Below are 26,702 nucleotides of genomic sequence, written 5' to 3'. Positions count from 1 at the left end.
GATTTTCAATATAAATAATGGTAATGTTTTAGTATTTCATGGTGTTTTTGCATGCTTTATTGAGACATGCTGTGAGCGGAGCTATAGTCGAACCAAAGCAGACAGGAGTGGATCTGCTTTCATCAGTAATGAAGCTTAGCACAGACATCTATAACGCCAGCATGCGTGTTCGTCTGTTGACCGTGCTAGCAGCCGCTTTCCTGTGTTTATGCACGGTCCTCACCCAGAGCAGACGGTTTATTCAGGTGCTATCCGTGGCGGCGCACTGCGCGGCGGAGAGCGCAGCTAGGGCTTTCTCATGATATACGGCTGAAAATAGCGGCAGAAACAGCCGGGGGTCGACGTGTTCTCAAAGAACATTCCAGCGCTGAGTGTTTATAGCCCCGACAACCTGCTGCTGCTCTGGGCTTTCAGAAGAGCCATTGCTGCTTGGTCTGTGAGCGAGAGCACTTGCAAGGATACACTTGAGGTCTTGTCTGTCCCTGATTTGTTTTATTGAGCTCTTTGCTTTAAGGAGGTTGTCAGGTCCAGCAGAGGGCATTGCTGAAGTCATTGCCACAGCCACGGAGGAGGGTGATAGAGGCTGGGCACCATGCTAGGGAAGGGCAAGATAATGAAGCAGAAGCAGGGTGCAGGCCTTGTAGCACCTGCGGGCCTCACGCACGGCCAAGTGTAGAGACTCGGTTAGAAAAACCTGGTGTTTTCATCTGAGTGATGTCTGAAATGTCCTTGGAGAGACACGGCTTTCTTTAGCCATCCAAACAGAACCATCTGTGAAAACATACAAACAAGCTATGGTTTCTGCTGTACGTGCTGATGGAGAGAAGGGTAAATGCATCAACAGACAGACAGACGTACAGACAGACAGACACACACACACACACACACACACACACACACACACACGCAAATATCACTGATATTTTTACCTGTGGCTTAGTCTAGATGCAGTGCTCTACTGGCAGAGTCATTTTAGAGCTGAGAGCCATTGGAGAGCCATCTCTCCAAGCCATTTCTGACTTGCCCCTCTTAAGAGACTACAAAAACCTGATTTGCATATTATTTGTGATGTCATCCTATTGTAATATGTCATGCAATCAATGGCTCCTCTTCCCTCGGCCTTTGGAGATATAAAGCTCCTGTCTCTCACAATAACACAGACCGTGGAGCTTACAGGTTGTGCTGTCTTCACGACTGAGGTCATTTGCCAAATGGTAAGACTCAGTGACAGATTCTCCTGGTCCTAACAGCTGCTTGAGTGAGTCATCTGTTACGGGGAGACTGCTCTGTCCCCAAGGGAACACGCAATGTCATCCATCACTTCAAAGGCTGACGAAGATTTACGGTTTGTGTCTGAGGCCGTAAAGAGACATTTTGGCTATGAAGGGAGACGGAGTCATAATGTTTGTCGGAAAACCTCTGTATGGTTGATTTTTGGTCTGTCTGTAAACACATAAGTCCTCTAGATGAATTGTGTGGTGTCTGATTGAAGGGGGGAAAAAAGAAAAAAAAAAAATTGAAAATGAAATGTTTCTCTGATCCAGCCTAATTGGTTTCAGCTCTGCCTGGGCAGCATGCTCAATGAGGATGTCTTACTGGATTTTTGTGTCAAGGTACACCATTCCTAATGACACTCAGGTGCCCCCCAGAGCACCTCCCACAGACTCCTCCAGCCTTAATGTCACTCCTGGTGCTCATCTGTGAACATGACTCTTTCTCTGCTCATTTGTTTTTTCTGAATCTTTTTCCTCTCTCTGTGCTTCGGGGTCCATCGTTCCTGTGATTTGCGGCCTGCGGCCTGCGGCCTGTGTTTTCGGAGAGACCTCGGATCCGTCCTCTGATCGGCCCGTGAACTCTCTCCCGTCCCCCTCCTGGGGCTTCCGCCGCGTTTTTCTGAGGCTCACTTGTTCTCCTCCGGCGCATGAATTTTACAGGAGGACCTGAGCAGATCCTCTCCAGACATCCGCTCGCGGCGCTTCGATTATTATCAAAGCTGCGTCGTCGTGCCCCCCCCCCCCCCCCCACTCATCCCGCAGGCGTGGCGCTGTGTTCTGTCCCAGTTCGACGCATCGCCCTGTCCCCGCCCCCTCCAGGGTCCAGCGTGCGTACAGAAGTGGGATTTATGCCCAGACTTCCACCTGGGGACAGCCTTGGAGACGGAACAAAGCCTCAGATTTATATCTTTAAGTGCCCCAGTCCCGTTTCAGCCCGATCGGGTAACTGCTCTTTAAGCTCTATCGCAGACCCAGAGCTCTCTTGTAAAATGCAAATAGGAATCCCAGTAAAAGTCCATAATGTGACTTATAGGCAAGGTTTTATCATTTCAAATTGGTTATTTTTTCAGAGGTGACTTGGCAGGCCTTGTCCGTTATTATGAGGGTTTTTTTTTTTGCAGGGATACATTTGTTTCTGATTTCATGGCCTGTTGGGAAAGTTTACTCATTCTCTGATTAATCATCCTGCTCATTGCTTCCTCCCCACTCTCATTCACTTCACTTTTTGTCCTAAACCGATTCGTGAAGAAAATATTGCGTATTTGAACAAATGAATTGAACTTGTAACACCCTAATGAAATATTTCAGTCGCTCCCTGTACTTGCGGTCGATGACGATGGTGTTTTTCGGGAGGGGAGTGAGTTATGGGCAAAGTGAGAACTGGAGCTTCAGGAATGGCAAGATAACAATCAAAAGAAAAACTCCTCAGTGCTGACTGAGTGTTGTGTTCCTGAAGGAGCTTCATTAAAGCCAGAACCAAGTGAATGCTGCAAAAAGCCAGAGTAGCTATAGAGACAGGGAATTGATTCAGCTATCTGTTTTATGTGAGATCATGTGTGTGTTTTGCTTGGTTTAGACAGATAAAGCAGGTTATTCGAGGCTGTAGTCGACACTGCAAACCCATTTCCTCAAACCTTATCTTCCCCACTTCCGTAATTCTGTAATTCATCATTGTCTGTCTTACTACTGGAAGGTGATTAAATTAGAAGCACACATTTGGTATTACTTACTTTTTTAGGAATATACTTGACGTGGATCGTGCAAAGCATTTCCTTTTATTTAGTTTTATTTTTGTTAAATAGATTTTGCCCGTATTCTCAAATTGATGGCTGTGGTAGATATGACATCATAGTTTTGACTGTTTGTTCTCGGGGAAACATTTTTGTTTAAATATTATTCCAAGCTGGCAGATGGAATAACATCACTTCCTGTCCCCAACTGGTGGCCTCATAATCTTTCAAGAGCAGATTTTCATGCACGCAGTGGAGGGCAAGTCTGAAATGTGTGAAAATCTGAGTGCTGTCAGTGGCTGTATAATCATATACCTAGTGCCCTTCCTGATGTCTATAAGTGCCATGGTTTCCAGTGAGTATGCACACATTTAAACCCTTCTCATACCTCACCCGGTTTATCTCACAATCAGCTGGTTTTATTCATTTTGTAAAAATAACCTGCCCTTCCCATGGATAATGACGTATGAATTGCCGCTCTTAATTGGATTTTAACTCAGGAGTGTGAGTGTAATAAAATAACTTAACAGTTCTCACTTCCCCAGCATGTCATTTTCAGCAGTAATAACAGAATAGGCCCAGGTGCTTTCCTCTGCATGAGAGAGGTGAGGAGGAGGAGGAGCTGAGAGGCCCTGTGTTTGTGTGCTGAGCCCTGCGTGGTGCGTTGTGGTTTACGAACGTTTCACATCGAGACTGCATGCCTATCTCTCCACCTAAGCGCGTCACCACCGCCCCCCCTCCCCCCATCCCCTTCAGGGTTCTCACTTTAGCTTCTTCGGGGGCCTGTGAGCTGGCAGCGCGGGGTGACGAGAAGCTCACCGTTCATCGTTCATCGTTCGCGGAACCGCTCAGAGGTGTCGTCACTGGCTGTGCGGCAGTGAGCTGAGCCGTGCTGGCTGGTTGGCGGCGGCTCACTTCCTGCCTCGCGAACGCTGTTGCTAACCGCGCCTCTGTGAACCCTGACTCCACGCCCCCCCCCCCCATCAGCCCGGTGGAATCTTTTCTGGATGTGGGTGACAGCTCTTATCTCTCCTCCTCCCGCGGCACTTTCTCTAAGAGTGCGCTTCCTCTGCGGTGAGGTGCCTCTCTCTGTGTGGCACTCATGCAAAAGAACAAAATAGAGATTGGAACAGATACATTTTTTTTTCTCAGCAGTAGAGTTGCACTTTTGAAAATAAATGTTTCTTTCACACATACACGCTGAGAGGAAATCACAAAGACTGTTGATAGTTCACATAGTTTGTTCTGTCATTTTCATGGAACTCGTTGAAAGTTCTGGCCTGTGGAGAGAGGAAAACAGCAACCGTTGCTAGCTGCAGCCTAACCTGAATTGGGTTTTGCATGTTCAGAAAACCTTGCGTTGGTGGAAGAGTGTTTGTGTTGTGGTCTATATATACAACCTTTTTCTGCTCCCATCACCCTGTGTTGTGGCTACAGGAGGAGCAGATACACTTTGGTTTGCAGATGCTTTGTTTTTGTCACTCTTTTTCCTTATGGAAAAGCGCCCACAGTAGGTTAGACCAAGTGGCTAGCAGATTTCAGCAGTTGTCCAGATGCATGATGGGACTGATCGTGGTCCTCCACATTTCCGTGGTGATTTTTGGTCTCTTTGGTTGGAAAATCTGTATTTCATAATGTCACCGGATCAGTGTAGGCTGGTAGAACTGAGTCAACAAATTTGTTGAGGCCCCTTGTACAAGTGTGGAAACTTCTTCAGAAGCAGTCAGTGGATATGGGCGCAGCTGACAGACCAAAGGTTAATGTAGTTGTTACAATTATATGTATCTTATTATATATTAATGGACTATCATCTTCATTGTAATTCGTAAGTTTTGGAATCTGCAGAGCTGAGAATTCCGCTGTTAAATAAGATGTTAACAGTCATGGTCTTGCTGAAGACCAGACCTCCATAGTTCCATCTGACACCTGAAGTATCCTCCTTACTGCCCAGAGCCTGAACCAACACAGCCAAACATAAGCGCGCCAATCACAGACACCAGCTTCATTTTTTGTGACATGGGGCTGTTAATGGAATTATGTATTAAATCCCAAATTAGCAGCACACAAAATTTGTATTGCACAGCTCCAGTGACATCCAAGGAGTGCATCATCTATGAGCTCATTAGTGTTGGCTCTTTTCCATCTTGTATCAAATGGACACAGTAACCATGTACCTCTCTGTCAGGATTCCACCAAAGTATCCAAACTTGAATAAACCCTTTTTTGTAACTCATCATAGACCTCCCTGACACTTGCAAAGCCAATCATGAAAATTTCCTGTAGGTGCTGAACTTTGTCCTTTCAGTTCTGCATCCTGTTATTGACTTAGTTATTTCTGACATACGGGATGGGGAATGTCGGTCTTGAGTCCGTCGTATGGGCAACACGCTCTCTGCCCTGAAACAGGTGCGCTCTCTTGCATTATGGGGCGGCCCGAAACTGAGCTCCTCTTGGTGGTATTGCCACCCCTCCCCTTTCAGGGTTCGCTGAGCTTTGGCCACCTGCGTTTCGTGGGCCGGAAAGCTTTCGCTCTGGCAGGTTCTGGGTCCTGTCGCATTTCGTCCAGACCAGAGTTGCCCCCCCCCCCCAAACCTGCCTGCCCCCGAGGGTTTACCATGTTATATTAGGAGGTCTTATTATTGGGTCTAATTACAGTGTAATTTCCATCAGCTAGTCTTTAATAAGTATGTGACCTAAACATGAATACATATTCAACAATGAAAAACAGCAAAGGAGAGCCACGCTGGTATCAGCTAATGGGGAGGTATGAAAAATGAAACAGTGTCTGGATATCCAGGAGATCAGCATTTTCTGAGCTTTCATGAGAGCCGGCCTGCAGCTGGGACCGTGGGTTGTCTGGCAGGCCGGAGGCCCCTGGTGGTCTTCTGGCCCGGTGAACAACGGCTCCACTCATCCCTGTCGGCTGGACGTCCTGGTGGGCAGGGGGGGGAAGCTAATGGTCACTGCAGACAGAGGGGCTCTGTGCTCAGCCTGAGTGGGCGCGGTCACAAAGAGAGGAGAAAAAGAGGTGATGGGGAGAGAGGAGGGCACAGCATGGCAGGCTAATTCCACCCCCCCCCCCCAAAAAAAAAAACCCACAGACACCTTCCGCATCTAGAAGAAGCTTCAGTCAGGCCTCGATGGCTATTCCAGATGTCGACTGGTCTGTGCGCCCACCTTTATGAGAACAATAATGGAGCATGTGCCACATCTTCAGACTGATGAGGAGCATGTCTGCACTGTTATCCTTGAGGAACTTCTGAAGAGCTCTTACTTTCCTAGGCAAAGATCTGTCCTCTGTTTAGATGTATCATGGTATGATTTGATATAGTACTACATTTCACTATATTGTATTGTATAAGTTTATATTACATGAAATGCAATACATTTATCAATATTTATAATTTTCCCTCAGCTAATAAAAACAAAAAAAAAACCATCAGAAATGTAACAATAACTTATCATTTCTTTTTCTCCTAAACTTTCTACTGTCCAATACAGACAATTCCCATATATATATACTGTATGTCACATAGACATAGAATTACACAACTTGAATTACAGGTCTGTGTGATGTCATTTCCTTTTTTAATCTAATTCGTTTTAATGATTGTAACCTTTTGTATTGTAAAGATATTCCAAATGTATACACAGGGAAACGCTACCTGTGTTCAATAATCATACCAGGTTTCGTTGTGTAAGTGCATCTCATTGCTTGAACTGTAATAATTATCAAATCACCCTTTCTAGTCATTTTCTTCCTGCGCTATGTGTTCAGTTCAAGACCATCGCTGCAGCTATTCAGATCAGGCAGAGACCCAAATGCATATCCACAATTTCAAAACCATATTCTCCTCTGCATGGGAACACGATCTCTTTCAGGGCTCCCAACTCCAATTCCATTTTTGTTTTAAGATTATAAAACAAATGGAGGCTTCCTACCATTATTTTGCAGATCTTTTGTATTCTTTTTCCAATATACTTTCTCAACAGTTAAATAAAGAAACAACATCACTGCCCAACGAGTGCCACAATCTTTTTTGGCCATCTTCCAGAACGGACTCTCTTGAGTCAACGGTTGTTGTTCCACAGTTTGCTCTGTGAAGGAAAAGAGTCGAAGTCGGAGGGCCCCGAGTTTGGGGTCAGGGACTGAGGCATGATGGGAACTCATTCCCCTGAGAAAGCAGCGAGATACTCGCTTTTATAATTAAGTGGGGTTTTGAGTGTTGTATTTCGTATTTCACAGCCTTCGCGGTTCTTTTAAAAAAAGCCGCCCTCTGTCGGGGATCAAAGCAGCTCTCCTCTGCTCTGCTCAGCTCATTCGGCTGCGTGCGAGGGACAGATGGAAGAAGCTTAAAGTGAGATTGGGCTTACTGCATCTGCAGCACAGGATGTTACTCATTTCTCATGGACTGGAAAAGCACAAAATAAAAGCGTGTTGCCACGAAAAACAAGTGCTGTGGAACTCCTCCAGAGGTGTTTGTCTGGGGCTACGCAAATCGACCGATCGCCCTCGTGAACTGTTGTCTGTTCCTTGAGGCGAAACGCTTTTTTTTTTTTTCTTCGTTTCCTTTGAGGATTGCAGTCCTTATAAAAGTCATCTTCTTCCCTGCTGTCCGCCAGACTGCTCAACCCCATGCTCATATGTTCCAGTATTTCATTTTCACTCCTACGGGTCCCCCGATTGCTGTCAGAAGCCCTTTGACACCGGCATGAAATACGGGTATTTTGGCCCTGCGTCCACAGGCACCACTCTGAAGGAAACGTCTGGAGAGTGATCCATATGAACAACTGGCCAGTACCTCTCCCATGGGTATACAGCAACGGACAAACCTGAATATTTGTGCTTTTGAGCGTCCTGGTGGTATAGCTGAAAAAGCATGGCTGGATTAAAAAAAACAGTCAGACTCTGGCTAGCCTTGTCCCCTAATGCACAGCCCACATCACATAATGGGACGAACTTGAAATGGAAGAGGATGTGCTCTGTGTGTCCCTCCGAGCCGCTGTACTGAAGATGGGGGCCTCTCGTGCCGGGACGCTGTGCGGTGGGTAGGGGTCGTGCGGAATGGTGCAGCTGGATGCAGTAAAGCATGTGATTGCTCGGGGATCCCTCTCGTTGCCGTCCCGTTGAGGAGAGGTAGTGTTTTTTTGGCTGGAAGCAGAAGTGATCCTGCAGAGGCGTGTATCGGTCGGCGGGACCCGCACAGGTGGCGGGCGGTGAAGACCGAGGCTTGGCAGGCTCCCGTCCCGGGGGAGTCTGCATCTCTGCTCCTGCTCCTCCTGAAATCCCCCCCAAACCCCCTCCATCCCCCATCCACACCAGCAGGAGGGGAAAGCCCGAGTTTGCTCCTGCAACCCCACAGACATAACACACATGGCACCCTCCTGATCTGGGTCTCTCTTCTGCCTGAGGGGCAGAGCCCACCAAAAACATAAAATTCTCACAAAAAAAAAAAAAAATGTTTCCACGACGTTGTCACAACATTTTCGTGTTGCTAAAACTGTCTCAGAACGTCATTTATCAGCCTGCTCCCCGATGCTTGTATCTCATCTTTGACCCTGTCTTGGAAGTCATTGAACTGGCTATTGTAAAACACAACACAGTGTGTTGTCTCCCCAAATAAGAGCTATTGCTGCTACTAAGAAAAACATTGTCTATATTTATCATAGGGATGAGCCGAGACATCTTCCCTGGTGAGAGAATCTCTTTTTGGACCACGGCTCTGACACTGTTACTGGGCAAATCTCAGCTTGAGAGCATAGTTTGACATCAGTCTGTCTGGATATCTGCCGCTGAAGAGCCACCTTATTGCTTTGGTCTTACTTTGTGATCAGTGCCAAGTTTTGAAATGAATGATCACAGACAACATACTTTAGCCACAATATGTTTACATTTTCAGCATGGAACCAATTTTTGTGAAAAATAATCCATATTACACATGATAAACATACTCACCTATAATATATGTGGGCTCAGATTGCATGTTGGAAGGGAGGACCAGGTGTTACAATCATCTAGGCCTGACTGAAACTTGCTCTTGGAGGCAGTGGTGTATGCCAGCAATCCTACAGGCCCCCTAGGTCATTTTGTTGTTTTTTTGGAGCCCTCATTATTTTAACAGCTCTCATTATTTTCCACCAAGGCCGTGAGTCTGAAGCGCTCGTGCCCATGCAGAGTAATGTGCAGCAGAACGTGCTGACAGATGGCTGCACAACATTCACACCGGTCCAGCCATTATCTTCTCTTACATGGGCTGGGATGACCATAGCTGGCTGCGAATTGAGTTATTTCCAAAGCTGTGTTCGCCAGTGTCCACCACGATGGAGACGTTGTACGGCTCAATATGACCATTTAGGGAAGTAACAAGTGATAGAAGCAAAGCGCAGGGTGATTGTAGCAGGGGCCCACATATGTCCTCTTTCTCTCTGGTAGGCTGCTGTAGGAAACCGCTGCTTACCAGCGCGGCTCACTGGAGCGGTCGAGGAGCGGGGCTCCGTTTCGGGGTAAAACAAAAGGCTCCTTTTGCTGTCTTTGGTGGCAAATAAACAAAAGGGGCCGTGAAGAGGAAATTTGGAAAACCCAAGACCGTGGAAAGCTGCTCGAGTGCAGCGCCAAGTCTTCACACCTCATTACCTGGCTCTGCTGGGGCCCTGACCATGACTTCACCTGTCTCTAAGGCCCCCCCTTCTCCACCCCACCCCCCACCCCCACCCCAACCTCCTGCCCTCTGCTGGCCCTTTTTTAACCAGGGTCCAAGTGCTGTGCAGTGCTGTGAGGTGTGGAGGGTGAGGGCCCAGTTGCAAAGGTGACAGCCTCATGTGAGAGACAATGTAGGAATCTCTCTTAGTAAAGCAATGAATCTCCGTCCTCAGCTGAACATTGAGCCCTTGCAATGATGAATGCAAAGGGGCTGCATATTGAGCCTAGGAGCTGAGTCTGTGTGTGGAAGGCACTGTCGTGTTTGTTAGTATATTTGGGAGCTTGTCTGATGCACCCACAATTACCCTCATTAACTGTAAAATTACCTAAGGCTAGGTATATTCAGTCTGTAGCAAGGCTAGATGTATCAGCCTTGACCTACATTGCAAATAACACCACAGGCCTTTCGGAGTTCCTTAATGTGCATTTGGTAGTAATACTGTTATCTAATTAAAGTTTAACTACTTTATCATAATCTGTTTTTCATTTGCTTGTATGTATCCGGTCTTTATTTGAGAACTTAAAAGAGATTGGTTGTCACAGAGTGATGTAATTAAGACCCCAGAGATGAAGTATTTATGTCATGAAGAGATGTCTGGCACAGAGCTGTGCTGAGCCTTTTTGTCCTGTAATGAGAATGAGTGTAACATGCACTGTTAATATTGAATAGAGAGTGCCCTGCGGTTAACATGCACTGTTAATACTGAAGAGAGTGCACTGTCATCAGAGTGTACTGTTAATATTGAATAGAGTGCCCTGTGGTCAATGTGTGGTGTTAGTATTAAAGAGAGCATACTGTGTTTAACATGTACTACTCTTAATATTGAAGAGACGTTACTATGGTCAACATGTACTGTTAATACTGAAGAGAGTGCACTGTGGTCAACATGCACTGTTAATATGGAAAAGAGTGCCCTGTGATTAGCATGTACTATTAACATTGAAGGGATTGCCCTGTGGTCTGCATGTACTGTTAATATTTAAGAGAGTACAGTTTTCAACATGTACTGTTAATATTGAAGAGAGCGCACTGTAGTCAAGATGTACTTTTAATACTGAGTTGAGTGCCCTGTGTTTAATATTGTTAATGTTACAGAGACTGCCCTGTTTTTAACATACTCCCATACTGTTAATGTTAAAGAGACTACGCTGTGTCGAACCTGAGACCCTTATATTTACCACTGTTGACAGTGTGCCCCGCTTTTGGCCCGTAGGTCCGCTATCCCGGAGCCCGTGTGAGCTGCTGCCCCTGGGGGAGGGGCACCCGGTGCAGGCCATGCTGAAGAGCTTCACCGTGGTGTCGGGGTGCGCCAGCAGGGGGACCTCCAGCCTCCCTCAGGAGGTGCACATCATCAACCTGCGGAGCGGCGGATCCGAGAGGCCTGCCGATAGGCCCACTGAGGTGAGTCACACGCACTGTGTAGCCCATACAAATACAGCAGAGCCCATACCTGCACCACAAAGCCCATACCTGTGTCACAGAGCTCATACCTGTGTCACAGAGCCCATGTGTGCACCACAGAGCCAATATCTGTGTCATAGGGCCCATACGTGTGTCACAGAGCCCATACCTCTGTCACAGGGCCCATACCTGCACCATGAAGCCCATACCTACACCACAGTGTCCATACCTGAACTGAACAGCCTATACCTGTGCTATACCATCCATGTACAACATGTAGAAGTCACCTGTACCACACACACACACACACACACACACACACAAAACATCACTCTCGTGTACTGATTGGTGCTGTATCTTGGACTTGATATCGTTCATGCATTGCTTGAATACTTGACACTGAAAATACAAAACTACCCTCTGGTGTCAGGTCTCTTCCATTCTCTTCCAGTTTGCTCCTCAGACAGCATTCCTCCGCAGCGAAGCGGTTACACGGTCACCATTCTTCACACACGAGCTCATATTTAGGTGACGTGGTTTGGATGCTGGAGCTCATAGTAATTTCCATTCTTGAAAGATGAAGACTGTGATCATTTCTGAAAAATGATGTGAGCTCTCTCAGCTGTTTGCAGCTTTTGAGAGGGAGCAGGTTTCTCTTGGTAGGTACAGATGTGCAGAGGAAAATAATAAAGCCTTTATATGCTGCTGAGAGCAGTTCAGTCCAATATTTATTGGAAGCCGGAGCGGGTAGCTGGATGTGACGAACAATTCCGTTGCAAAAATAGTCAAACGCCCTTTGAAAAAAAAAAGGATTTAATATTTACATTGGCCATAGCAGCATCTCACAGGTGGAAATGGGAGACATAAAATGCAATATTTTGCTACAGAAAAAAAGACGTCTGTATTTCATCCTGGTAGCCGATTAGTACTGGAGTGTGTCCTAGCCAATGTGGAGAATCATAGACATTGGCCAATGCTGCCCAGACCTAATTAACCTACTCAGTAATTGATGGATGATCCTTCTGGCAATCAAGAGTGCTGAGTGCTGTATCACTGAAGTGCTGCATCATTTCCTATTTACACGCTGTTTAACATTTTACACAAGGCCCCAACACTGAATGAGTCCCAGGACTGGGTTAGCCTTCCTCATCTCGGTTCTAACAAACCAATTGTTGATGCACAAACTAGTTTAGTGTTCATCAACCCTCATCTTGGGGATCCACCATGTTGGTTTTTGTTCCAGCAGATTATCCCTCTAATATGAGTTCTCCACTAACCTGTGATAAAATTGCTATTTGACTGGTCTGTATCTGACGGCAAGTCTCTGTTGTTAGCTCTTTGTAATAGGCATACAGTATGTAAGTTATCAGAAGTATGTTTTTTTGAACAGTGCGATACAGTTAAAGATGCGTACGTAAGTTAATTCTACTTATTTTAGCACCTTAAACAAATCAGTAACACAAACAGGTATCCAGCCTAATTGATAAGTTGTAATTAGTTGTTCAGTAGTGCCTAGAACAACTAGTTAAGATCCATTGAGACTGAGACAGCTGCACCAGATTTGTTCAATGGGATGATTCATTTAAAAAACATGTTGAAAAAATGAGTTAATTTTGTCCGTATGTTTCCAGTAGAGCACATCCCCCCTCCGGCAATATATTTCTTTCACAAAGGATGTAATTTGTAACAAATATGATCATTATCAGTGTTCAGTTAACATCTCAGTGTAACCTTTTTTTAAATGAGAGCTCAGCCCGAACAAAGACTCACGCAGACCCCAGGCCAGGTGAGAAATACTGATCTAGTGAGAGAGAAAAGAGCAGCCCAGCAACCTTTCACTCTGCCCTCATCACAGGAACATACCCCGCTTCTTCTGTGAAGCCAGAGGGATTTAGGATTTTAACCGAACCTTCGGATTTCAGTGACCGCTGCGCTGATAGCTGTGTTCCGCTGGGGTGAGAGTTCGCCCCCGTCAGACGTGCTGATCTGGGGGTCGCATTTTGTTCCCCGAGCCATGGTCTGCGGCTTATGCTGCGCTGAAACAAATATTTATCCAACTGATGAAGACAATAACTGATTTTGGCTGCCTGTCTGCTTTTTTTGACTGGGTCTCCTCGGCTGTGTAAATGGGCAGATGTTGCGATAACGGGGTGTTGGGTGACTTGCGCAGAGGAGCTGCCTATAGTGGGAAAGTGTTGAGGGGAGGTAGAGTCTGTACGCATGCTCAGATTTGAACAGAATTTCATGCTCAGCATGTGGACAAAGAAGCTTTCCAGAGAAACTGTCATGAAAACTGTGAACACATTGAGGCCCTTGCATCTAGTATTTTTACAGTACTCATAAAAGGAGTACTCATTTACCGTGAATGAAAAAGTGGTGGACAGAAACACTCAAAATTATTACCTGGCTGCACACATGTATGCACATTCTACATTTTGTGCATGACAACTGTTTCAATTTTAGTTCTACACACAACAATAAATAAAGTTCCTGTACTCTGTGCCAGTGGATTGTGGGTTCAAATTATTGCTTTCATAGCAGTACAAATTGACCCACTTGGGGTAAATGCAGGGGTGGATATGTAGGTGTCTTATGAAACAATGTAACCCATGTAATTGCTCTTGGGGGAATATATGAAAGAAATAAATAGTTCTTTACAAAGAAATATTATCATGAGTTCATACTGGGCCCTGAACCCTGGACTCCATCCTCTTGGACTGCTCCTCATGGCCTCGAAACCCTCCATTTTTGGCGTCTATTGTCTGCCCTTCTTGCCCCCCCATTGTAATTAAAGATCCTGCAAATGGCAGCCGTTCCTTCCCTTGTTGTGAGCAGGAAGCTGAAGAAAGGCTTGCTGGACCGAGCAGGGGAGCAGAAGATTGTAAACATCCGCGGGAGATCAGATTGTTGGAAACCGTGTGACGAAGAAACAAAACCAGAGAACATGTTATCAACTGTGTCTCTACAAAAAAAAAGAAAAAAACAACTGCCAGTGCCCTTTGGTCCCTCAAAGACAAAAGGAAAGGCCCTCATCGTCTCATCTGCAGCAGCAGAGTGCTATCAAATAAACAGATTGCAGACATCTGCAAACAAAGATAAAAGGCATTAAGGAAAAAAAAACAAGAAAAAAAAGATGGAGTGATTGCGAAATGTTCTTCAGACTGCAAACTGTGCAGAAAAGCTGGAAAATGTTGTCTTTTCAATAAATCGGATGGCGAAATAAGCAATAGTCTAACATTGACCGTTACTGTATCTTTTTAAAAAAAACAGATTTCTACATCGTCTGGGTTCTCATTGGCGGCTTGAGTTTTTATCCAAATCATGCTCCCACTGGCAGCTGGGAGAATGAGGTTGTTGCGCAAGATGTCAGGATCTGTGCTTACACTAGGCTATCGAATGGCAGGACTTGGGCTGTTTGTATAAAGTCCCCCATGAATCATGACACTTTGGCTGTGTCTCCTGCCTTTGAATGTGCTTCGTCAGTGTTTTAAAATCCCAGCTTCTCTAACACTGTCGGTGTGAAACATGCTGTTGTCTGGGCTTGTCACGGGGACTGAACGTCAGTCTACTGAAATGTTATGTATAGGTCTTTGAACGTGTCACCATCCAAAATGTATTATGTTTCATAATAACAGCAGAAAAACACTAGGCAATAATAGTGGTTGGCATAGCCTGAATAGGGTGCCCACAGCCTTTTAACTGCTAAGTTAAATGAATCAGACGTGAGCCAATCATTAATGATGACTGTTTCTAACCACCGGACCTTTTCTGGTGTGGACAACAACACATTTCCATGGATTCAAGACAAGTAATTATTGAATAATTTGGATAGTTTTTAAGTGGTTAATTGAGGTTTCTGGCAAGCCTTTTTGGTGCATGATGCAATTTCCTGCCTGTCGGACATTTCATGGCTAGGATCAGAACAGGAAGCGTTGGCATTCATTTTTATTATTTTTGTGGCTTCAAACCACATTAATGTACATTTTTAATAGAGTATGACAGTTAAGCACCTGGAAATTTTTAAATTCTGTAAAACGTTGTTGCATAAAGTGCCCTCCTGCATTACTTAATAAAGACCAGAACAAATCAAAATGTGGATCTGCGGGCCTACACTCCGAGGTGGTAGTGTTAACCAGGACTTTGGCTTTTACTAGAGATTCAAAATATAATCCACATTTTGGGCAAAATGTGACTGTGAAAGCTTTCCTTCAAGGGACGGTCATTGCAGCTACAGAGAATCACATCACATGATAAATATACTGGGTCATTGTTTAAATCTGAAACTGTAACTGATTCTGGATAATTGAATCAGGTGATTGATTAACATCCACTAACAAAGCAGAATCATGACTTGATGCATACACCAACTCTAGGTTCAGTTATACTAATCCAAGTATAAATAACTGTGTAAATGATAAAATCAATTTTGATTTTTTTTTTAATCAGACCTGAAAAGGGCTCTGTGCATGTAGAACCTTTCTGTTTTGTTCCAAACATAATAAGCAATCAAAACGTGAGTCATCGGAACGGAACCCTGCTCAGCCTTTGTATTTTGCTGACAATGTTTGATCCATGGCACGTGCCGCAATTTTGACAAATGAAGAATTCCACAGCTATTGGATCACCTTTTTTTGTTGTTGTTTTATAAAGTTTTTCTGTTTTTTTTTTTTTTTGTTCATGGCTAAAAAAGTTGAATACAAACGGCTGAATTCTGCCTGACTGATTACCTTGTTGATCTGCTGGTGCTTGTCGAAAATGCCTCGTGTTTCAGTGCAGAGTCAAAGCGTTTACAGACTGGACCGCTCACAGAATGGATACAGGCTGTATCTTTGATTTAGTGTTATCTGAACACCATCTGACAGTTTGCAGAAAGCTTGCTTACCTGTTGCTAACCAAAAGAGTTATTTTTGGGACACAGAGTTTTGTAAAGCGGTAGTATCATAGCACAATTATTGCTTGCTGCAGATATAGAATGGGATTTTGGGGAACAGAACTATATCAAGTCAGTGTACGGATCCACAGCAGAGATCCTATCTGGGAGATTTAGGGATTAATGACAACAAAAGTGGACTTAGACATTTGTTAAAATCTCTGCATGTGACGTTAGCTTAAATCACTGTGCGTCCTTTTGCTGGTTTTCCCAGCGTAACAGAAACGCCATGTTTGCTCAAAGGTCCTTCGGGATATAGATTTCAGTTCCAGCTGATTCATGCCTGTAACGCCAGGTGAGATGAATTCCTGTGTAAACAGTCAATTCAAATAAACAATCAGCGGAGCAAAAACCAACACACCCAGATGGCCTGGAGGCCTGAAGCCTCAGGCCTGGCCCAGTCACAGCCTCATTAGTATTGGTTCACTTTCATTTTGCTTTTCACTCTTTGAAATTCTCTGCAGTTATACAGTTTGTAGGGTTTTTTTTTAACTGGGTCTTGGTCTTTTTCATCTCTTTCCTCCTCAGAGAAACTGGAAAGAGACCAAATGAGATTTTGCCATAATGAAAAACCACTTTCTCCTCAGAGTTGGAAAAATCGTGATTTTTTTTTGGTGAATGTACACAACAGTGCCCTTATCTCTCAGAACATCTTGATTGTGGTAGCTTAGATTCTTTGCTTTGGTCCCGTGCCAGTAGACCTCAGATTGCTCGGGTCCCTGAAGGCTCATGGATAGATGACTCGCCCGGCTTCTTGCTAATGAGACAGTGTGGGGTGTTCGCGAGCGTTCGGGGGGTCGAGCTGCCTATTTCCCGCTGCGGTGCCTTCGAAAGCCTTGTGAAACTCTACTCCATCTTCACGCCTGATCTGTCCGAGGCCCTCCCTCATCTGTGTGGTCCTGCCTGCCTGGGGGGGGCAGTAACCACACTGATGGTCGGCACAGGCCTGTACAGACAGATTAAAAAGCTGTGCCGATGCAGTCAGTAAAAGATCAACTGTCACAGCTGGGTGCATGGGGACAGAGATCCTCGGCATTTATGGGCCCCTACCTGACGCACAGTCACAGGTGTGCCCCTCCCCCGGGTTACTCGTCTATTCTTTATCCCGTCCTGCTGTCCCACAGGATCAAGGATCAGGTGACGCGCGGTGACAAAGTCTCGACCTTCAGTGTCAAACAGGGGGATCCTCAAAGACATAAACAATTCACCAGATCTATGATTTAGTCCTGATTGGTGATTTATTGTGTCCTCGCTGTTTACAGTAGTCCAGCGGTGAAAGTTGAGAGGGTTTATACAGTTCCGCCTCTCATCCGCGGGGTCAGCCAGTATCTTAATACCTCAAGGTACGTGAAGCGATGAAGCCAGGTTTTTGTATATTGCACGCGAGGTGACTTCAGATCCATGTATCATATTTTACCTTGGGGTGAGCGCTGAGTAAATCATATTGATTTACTCTGTGTTTCCGTGATGTATATTTCACAGTTTTACCACAACTGCTCAAGTGCTTTAGTAGCAAATGTGCTATGTAAATTTTCAGGTACTGTGTGTCGTAGATATTGGGTATCTGGATCTGAGGTGATTTATGGCCGTGAATTACTGCGCTAGCTACAAAAACTTCACGGCTCAGCTATGATTGATTGATTTTGGCCTATATTTTAAATTCATTGGAATCTGTGTTTTGTTTTGGGTACCTAGGGCTTTAGGTAAGGTAAATGTGGCTTCCTCTGACTGCTGAACTCTTTGCCTCAAGCAGCTTGGTTCGTAATGAAAACTCATGCAGCCTCCATGTTGTCTCACCCTGGCAAATGGGGAGCAAAAGCCATTTTAATGTGTATGCACAAACTCTTAGGCTGGGCAACAGGCTGGCCCTTTAAGGAAGCTCCTTGCCAGTTCATCTTGCCATGCATGCTTCATGTGGTCTTTCCTCTGTTTGTGTTGGACTTGAATCTTAGGCAACTTATTTTCCAAGAAGTTGTCGTTATATAATTCAAGGGAGATTTTTTTTTTTTTTAACCCATTCAAATATTACCCATCATGACCTGGGAGGAAACGGCCTGTCGGCCAGAATGTTCCGCTTGTTTTGGTGTTTAGACAGTGGCCTGCAGCACAAACGGGGGTCTGTGGTTGGCGGGGAGCATTTTGCTGAAGCGCTCTCTGTTGGGATGGGGAGGTTTATGGGGAACCTGCAATTTCGTGTCCTGAGCGTCACCACAGAGTGGGCTTTTCCATGTCCATTTCCACATCCTGGAAAATATGTCACTGTAGGCCGGGTTTCTGAATCAAAGACATCCATCATGCCAGATAACCTTTTATGAGGATGCAACAAGGCGTTACTGTATGTCAAGCCTTTGGTGTAAGGTTAAATAGGCCTGTAATTAACTACTCTGTATATGAAATGTGCAACTCTGTACTTTGCTCTGTATCTGAAATGATAATTAATTGCTTCTTGCTACTGAGTACTTATGTTACTTGCTACTCTTGCATGAAGGAGGTTGATTAGAATGAGTTACTGTCTCAGTTAGTATCTCTCTGGTGATAAGATGAGTAATACTCAGTAGAACACCAGAAGTTAAACTTCTGAGTAAGCTAATCACTCTTGCCTTCGACGCACTCCCGCTTTGGTTGTTTTCCCAGTTAAACAGGAATCAGAAAAATTGCTATTTGTCTTCCTGTGAAATTCTAGAGAAAAACCCCATATCTGGTTTATGCGTTTACAGGAAGTCAATCAGTGCTGACAGAGAAAGGGCAGTGGTTTGGATGGCGGTGTATAGTGCACTGGTGAAAGGAAAATGTTCCATAATTGGGTACAAGCAAGCCTGGCATCACAAGCCATACCGCTAACATATGCCGTTGATTACAGAAGAAAGGGGCAAGGGGGGTTGGGCATTTCTGAAGACTTAAAGACTGCTTTTGTCCAGCTTTGACTTCTCCTTTACCATACAGTGCCCCAGTCATTCATCAGCTCCGCCCTGATAGTCAGTCTAAGGTGGCCATGATTGGTGTGGCACACTGATTGGATGTATAGGTCTACGAGGAGTCTGTCACGTTCCTCCTCTTTGTTGCAAAATGGGCACGGTCTTTGGGTGGATGAGTGAGGTGTGGGAGGAGCCCGATTGTGCTGGCCAGGGTTTTTTCCGTCTGTGTGGCCTGGTAATGCGCTGACCACACCGGCTGCTCTTACTAGACATGGCGCAAGGGATCCAGGAAGTTTCCAGCCTGTTGGCAGGTCGTTCCCCCACTTTTCACCACCCTAGCTGTGCTGGTACACTGTGAAAAAGGTAGGTTAGACTGAGCCGGTTGAGTTGCCAGCACGGCTGTTTGACTTGGTCGTCCTCGTTCGGATCGAGCGGTCCCGCTGCCCGCCCGTCGCTGTTGACTCCACGTCAGAAGCGAAGCGCCGGAGGACTGCTCCTCACAAGTCTGTCCAAAATGGCACATTTTACTGCTGACATCATTTTCCGTCCTCCGAGAGGTCCGCTGCAGGAGGGCAGGTTCAGTCGAATCGGGAGTTATGTGTTTGACTTGGTTCGTCTGCCGGAGGTTCACAGAGTTTAAGAGTTTGTAAGTCTAAAAAGTTCAAGATGACCACTCTTTAATCTGTTTGGCAACAGCTGGAGTTGTCATTTTTATTAATTGGCTTGCAGCGGAATTTCTAGTGGGTCGCGCCTCGGCAGTTTTTGAAGCTGATAAATTTTATCCGCATTAATTAAATTACTGAAATAGAATGTACCCCATACAAATAACTCCTCTGGAGTGCAGGCATAGACCAGATTCATTGTAAATTATTTCATTTAATTAATAGTTCATTATGACCATGAGCAAAATTTACAGTTTTGCAAAGCAGCAAGGTCTAACCTGTATTTGCAAAATCAAGGACTTTTAGCATATAGAAAAAGCACACAACTGTGGGAGCTTGCAAATTGTTTGCCAGATCGTACCAATGAACTTTTTTGGCCTTTTAGTATTGTGCAATCCCCACCCAGACTACTCATGTCTGCTTTATTAGGAGTCTTCCAGACAGTTTATTGTCATTCATGATGTCAGACTTGTTCTGGGAAAAGAGAGGTTAATGATTAGCAGAGAAGGGCTTACCAATGCGTTTGAACTTAACTGTCAGTGCACACAGTTAGGAACACTTTGTAGCTCTGGCTAGAGCCTGCTGCATTACCAGTACACTAGGAATCTGACACTCTTGCGAGGGGATCATGCACCAAGTGGTCACAGGATATGACATCACTAGTGGTATTAGACGTGAAGTGGTCTCCAGGGTGGGCTCCTTAATGGGCTTGATGTTGCTGGTTGGGGGGAGCCCAGGAAGGCTGACCTTCACGCACACACACACACACACACACACACACACACTCATGCACATACACATGCATGCACGCACACGCACACAGCTGCTGGATGTGAGGTTGTAAATTAGCATTCTAGTGTGAAAGCATGGGCAAATGTTTGCGATTCCCAGACATTCGTAAAAACAGTGCGAGATATTAATTGCTTCCTGCATGCTTAAGACAAACTCATTTTTTGTTTTAGGAATAACCTAGAGAAATTGGACGAGGTTTTTTTGCTCATGGCAGAAAGAAAACCACAGCTGTGCTCTCTTCAGAACATGCAGCATTTTTTGGTAATGGCTAGTAACAGCTAAATTTGGTAATGGCTAGTAACGGCTAAATTTGGTAATTAAATCAAAGAGAGCACTTACACTATGAAGAACATCCTTGCACTTATAAACAGTTGAAGTAGTATATTTCCCTGAATATGTTAGTGTACTCTTAACATCCATTAATGTAAACACTTGCTATTCACCTTACAAGGAATATTATCTTGCATATTAGCAACACAAGCCTTTAAAGGCATGTCTCTGGTTTCTCGTGGTAGAAGTCACAAGCAGAGGACAGAGGATGCTGAAGTGTTGTGTGATGGTGTGAAGAAGCTGGCTGATGCTTCTCGCTTGAAGATTTTCTGTAAAAAAAACAGGAATGGAGGTATCCAAAAGGTGCATAATTATAAACTAGTTATAAACAAAATAAAGTTAGTTATAATAAAATAAGACGTGAAACAGGAAAAACAAGCAAATATAAAAAGGATAAAATAGACTTTAAAATAGACAAGGACTAAATCCTCTACACCCAATTACTAAAACACAACCCCCTTCCTCTTCTTCTCCTCATTGCCCACTTCTCATTTATATAACCTGGTGGGCATGGCTAATCTAACTGATTAGCCAAGTACCCAGTGCCTGTCAATCAAAGTACACATATTTTCATGCTTTCTAAATTGAACTTTCTAAACTGACCCAGATGACAAAAAAGCTTATATTTATTGCAAGGCTAGTAAATGAAAAACACAGGGCCTTAGACACAAATAAACACAACTACACACAGATAAAAACAGGGAGGAATGCGTCTTTGCAATCATGTGAAAGCATGCAAACAGTGCTGCACACATGGACGCAGAGTACCTAAAAGAGTCCGAAATTAGCAATCTGCTTCCCCAACGCGCGCACACACTCCAGAACGCCACCGTAACACATTTTCAGATCGCGCGTAGGCGTATTTGGACCCGCTTCGCCATAGTATTCGGCTGATGAGAGCGATTGTGTCTGGAACGGGGCAGACTGGAGCAACGACAAAAACAGTGACCTCAGCGGGCGCAGAAACAGATGCTGATGGGAGTTCCAGAGACCGCCGCCTCCACGCGCCGCCTGAGCGCGAGCATAAAACCCGCGGACGAGCCAGCGAAGCGAAAGGCAACAAAGCCGCCTTTCTCCGCCCGACCCGGTATCTGATAAAAGCGTTAGGCGGCAGACGGTGAAGCGAGACGGAGGTCGGCACCGTTTTCAGATAAGCGGCTGAATTATTTTGTGGCACATTTACGCAAGATTAGACGGGCCGTCTGAAATGTTAATAGGTCTCCCAGCTGGTTGAAAAGGGAAGCCATAACGACAATCGGGGCCCGTGTCTCGTATTTCAGGGTTTGACCTGCTTGTAGGGTCTCACATATTGAGCTAATGGGCCGAGAGTACGCAATAACGGCGAGTTAAATTTAGCTTATTGCGACTGTAGGGATTTTTTTTTTCTTCTCACGGCGTTATGATCTCAGCCGAATTACGCCTCCCTGAAGTGTTTTCTGTCTTTTTCCTCACATTTCATGCTTGTCTCTGTGCGTTTTTCTATCATATGTGACAATGCACTCGGGACTAACTCTTTCACTGCCAAATTACCAATGGCTGCCGTAGCACAAATGCACAGCTCCTAACTCCTAATGATTTACCATGGCCTTTGAGTTATGGCTGGTCTCATGTTTCAGCTTTGTGATGAAGAGGTGGTTGTGGGAAAGGTTCAATATTTCAGGGAGGCAGCGAAAAGTAGTTTCTTCCAAGGCATTAAAATAAACGTCAGACTTATCCTTTGCGTATGAAAGATGGTATAAAATAACACAATTCTCGAATGAAACAAAGTGTTTTTTTTCTGTCTTATAACAGCAAAGACAAACATTATAGCCTGGGACAGATTACCTTACCGCTGGACACGATTAGCTGATACGTGGAGAACAAACAAAATAAAAACAGCCTAGGCAAGGGTGGACTGGCTAATCTTTCCCACAAGGCTGACTTTGTCTAATCACTTCAGTAAACCAGAGCATCCAACGAGGGGCTTTGGCCGAGAATCAAAGTGAGCAAGAGTGGACGATTGTTTTATCAGGTGGGTTTACTTAGATATCTCCTCTGGAAAGACTGTCCAGCCCTTGACATACAAACAGAAGATTATGAATGCACGTTTTTTCTCGCGCTGCTCAGAGATCATGCATCAATACCGTCTGGAGGCTCCACTGAGGGTATGGAACCAGGAAAGGCTACTTTAAGGGAATGTATCGTCTGTACTAGAACATACATTTTAGCTGCTCCCTTCGTCCATATTGTTTCAACAGATTCGTCCCTTTTGACAGTGAAACCATTATTCTCTGCTAACTGCACAGAGCGTTCTCTCTGACACCGGGCTCACAGCATCTGCTATTCATAAAGCTGGCATCGGAGAAACCACTTCAATGCTTGGTTCAAAAAACAAGAGGACAGATAAATATCGACCCCTCTGTATGTTATTGTTTACATACAACGCCGAGGAGACTTTCAGCAAAATAAAACCAGACGATGAAGTCTCGGAATGATTATGCTTATGATTATGTTTTGTGTTTCTGAGTTTGCATTTTTTCCTATAGGACTGTGAACCCATAAATAATCCCATATTTCTGTACTAACTGAAGGAGGAAGTTGATTTATTGACGTATAGCCACTGTAGTATTACTGTCAGTGCGTGTATTGCAAGACACATATTGGAAGACGTTTTAATCCCCAGTTGAGATATAAGCAATGAAAAGGTCTTTAATTCTTGTGGCATTCACTGTGGACATCTGCTTGTGAACTGGTGTTGTGTCCTGGTCCGGTTTTTATGGTTCTTTGTGGGCTGTGAATGTTGCACCATGGTGAGCGCTCACTGCGGAGGCATGGTGCAGCACAGTGCCTGCCACACATAAGTAAAGCAAACTGATTCAGCAAACTGAACAAATCTCTCAGGATTTTTTTTTTTCCAGGTTTTTGTATTCTCTTGTATTCTTTATTGTTTTTCCAAGAACTCAATGAGCAGATATGATTTTGATGCATCTTGGGAGAGGAGTGTGGATGCCACAAAGGGAGCGTGAAGTCAAAACAGTTCAAAACTGGAGCACCTCGGCAACCAAACGAAGTTCTCTCAGGCCCTTATCCACTTACTCTAGCTGCGTACTCCTACAGCCCCCCTGCCTCCAAGCCTTATCAGACGGCCCTTTTATGTTCTGCCAGTGACTGCAGACAGACTGATTGCCATCAGAGTGCAGCCGAGAGGCTCCTGGTACTGATGCTGGATCAGTTAGGATCAGAACCCCATGATGAGAAACACAGTCTGCAGGTTTTCTTCTGTTGCTCTGAATGGATTCCTTTCTCCAGTGTTTTTTTATGTCCTCCAGAAGGAGCTCTTCTTTTCTCCCTCTGAAAAGATCCTTAAAAGACCAAGATGTGCCTGCAGGGTTAAGTGACATCCAGGCACGCACACACACATGCGCAGACACACACACACATATGCAGGCGCACACCCACACGCATACATGTGCATGCACAGGTGTAACCCACAGACACACCAACACACACACGCACACACACACATACACACACACACACACACACACACACACACACACACACACACACACACACACACACACACACACACACACACACACACACACACGTGCATGCACAGGTGCAAACCCACACACTCACACACACCCACTCACACACAGACGTGTGTGCATGCACACATTTATCCAAACTTTCAAAAGCTCAGAGATAAACAAAGCCGCAGGGCTGTGGCAGTGTTCTTTTCACGCCATGCGAACGTAAACGTGTGTGCTTGCAGAATAAACCCCTTTCACATCTGTGGAAACACTGCCCAGAGCAGGCAGTGCACTGTGAATGGTTATAAACACATCACACATGCTCACACGCGCAAAAAAAGCAGACTCCAGCTCCGAGGGCTTTGTGCCAGTTAAAACTGCCAGTTATCGTAGCCCAGACCACAAGCGAGCTATGTGCGATTTCATTTAGCGTCTATTAATCCCCCTCCCGTAAAGTGGTAGATTCGTTTCAATTAGACTGACAGACTGGGGGTGTATAAATATGAATTTGAGTACTTACAACTGTTTCTTTTTCCTGTCCCACACACAACGCCTTTCCTCTGCCATTGCAAGCACACACACACATGCGCACACACGCACACACACACACACACACACACGCATGCACATACACACGCACACGCACACACACACACACACACACACACACGCATGCACATACACACGCACACGCACACACACACACACACACACACACACACACACAATCAGTGGTGCTGAAGTTCAGAGTAGTAAGACCTAACCTAGCACTATCATTAGGTCAAGCTGATAATCTCCCTGTCAATTACTGTGGGGGTTGTTCACACATGAACTAATTTCCCTCAAGTTCTCTTGGAAGTACATTCAAATACTTTGACACCAACCCCAGTTCTCTCTGTTAAGGGGTCCAGCTTTGTAAGTAAGTAAGTGATTCCTTTGTGCATGCATACTGACTGAAAACTGACAGCTTCTATGTGCTGTTATGCTTTCAGAGATTAGCATTCGACCTGAAGGATGTGTTGAGTTAGCAGTCAGTCGGTTACTAATGGAGGGTCTGCATTAGATCTGTCAATAAAGGAAAAACCCTTTTCCTGCTGATGAAACTGAAAAAAAAACATGCTCATGAGGCGAGGGGCTTTTGGCAGTTAAAGAAGCTCTTCTAAGTACAATCATGTAAGTAGCTGTAGCTACTATAGAATGTGAATCTAGCGAAAGTGGTCATACCCATACGCACACTGTAACATCACAGCACCCAGTATCAACCCACAACACAAGCAACATTCAAACAGTTGTCAGAAACAGCTCCACTCTGTGGTGCTGCTAATCATTGGGAAAGTGCTCTGAGGTGAAGATCAGCGTTAGATGGAAAAGTATGAGCAGGGATTAAAGACGCCCACGTTCTGGCCCTGGCCCTTTCGCCAGAGTCTGTTTTTCCATGGAAACGGGATCATCCACGCCTCCGCCCTCGCAGGTGAGGGTCATCCGAGGAGCGCGGCCCAAGTGGCCGCTTCGCTGAGGCGGTGGCAGCTGTCTCGGTGGGCGGTATCGAATTCAGCGCAATGCGATACCTCCCAGCACATCTCTTCTCCTCAATTCCCCCCCCTACGGCCACCGGCGGCACGAATGCCCAGTGTAACGCAGCCAGTGACGGCCTGGCCGACGACGCTCCCCCTCTCCAAAATGTCATTAATCAGATCTGGCACATTCTGTCTGGCTCCATCTGCGTTTCTGATTGGCACCGAGAGCGGCTGCTGGCTCCTCCTAAAGTAATGGTTCTTTAGGCTTTGACCCTCTCTGGTTTTTCTCTCTCATACTCACGCCCTGGCCATGTGACCTCACATCGGTCTAAATTGTTTACCAGGCCCTTCAGGCTGTTTTTGTGTTCTGGTTGCCATGGCGTTTCCTGCAGCTCCATGTCGACGTTGCGGCTTGGCAGCTGTGGTTCGACAGGCCTCTCTGATCTACGGCGAACACACTGATGTGTCAAATTATCCAAAATCCGTTATCTAAAATCCCAAGGGTGTTGAGTGGTGGCTTGTGTCTTTCCGGGTGGTGATCCTGATGCAGAGGGTTTAGGACATGGGTTTGACTGGACTGTTTTTTTTTTTTTTTTTTTAACGAATGCATTATTTTTGCTGTTTTGGTCTCCGTTCAAGTGATGTTTATGCAGTCTGCGATGACTCACCCCGTTTGGAATTATTTGTGTCTGATTGTAAAATTCCACAACTTTTACAACCTCGCGTTTCTCCCCAGTTTCCCGCTCTCTCCCGCTCTCTTTTACGGCTGTTTTTGCTGGAACACCCCGTCGCCCGTGAAACCGGGCCAATATTCGCAGGTACTGTTCCGGACCGGTTGCTTTTACTTTGAGAATAGGGGTACGGATTTTTTTTTTTTTTTTTATTCCCTCCCAGAATCGGAACACTTGGGGAAGACTTCAGGCGATTAAGGTCTT

At 45.3% G+C, this 26,702-nt stretch overlaps 1 protein-coding gene across 1 annotated transcript in view; it reads left to right on the top strand.

Annotated features, from left to right (window-relative positions):
• LOC118795831 (transforming growth factor beta receptor type 3-like) overlaps positions 1 to 26,702 on the top strand; it is an 80,399-nt gene that overhangs the window by 16,696 nt on the left and 37,001 nt on the right. Inside the window, exon 3 of the mRNA XM_036554577.1 lies at positions 10,919 to 11,106. Within this exon, the coding sequence (XP_036410470.1) occupies positions 10,919 to 11,106 (188 nt within the window). The remainder of the gene's footprint in view (positions 1 to 10,918; positions 11,107 to 26,702) is intronic.

This window comes from Megalops cyprinoides, chromosome 20 (genome assembly GCF_013368585.1).
Source record: "Megalops cyprinoides isolate fMegCyp1 chromosome 20, fMegCyp1.pri, whole genome shotgun sequence".
Classification (NCBI taxonomy): domain Eukaryota; kingdom Metazoa; phylum Chordata; class Actinopteri; order Elopiformes; family Megalopidae; genus Megalops; species Megalops cyprinoides.
This window is presented reverse-complemented; position numbering and strand designations above follow the sequence as displayed.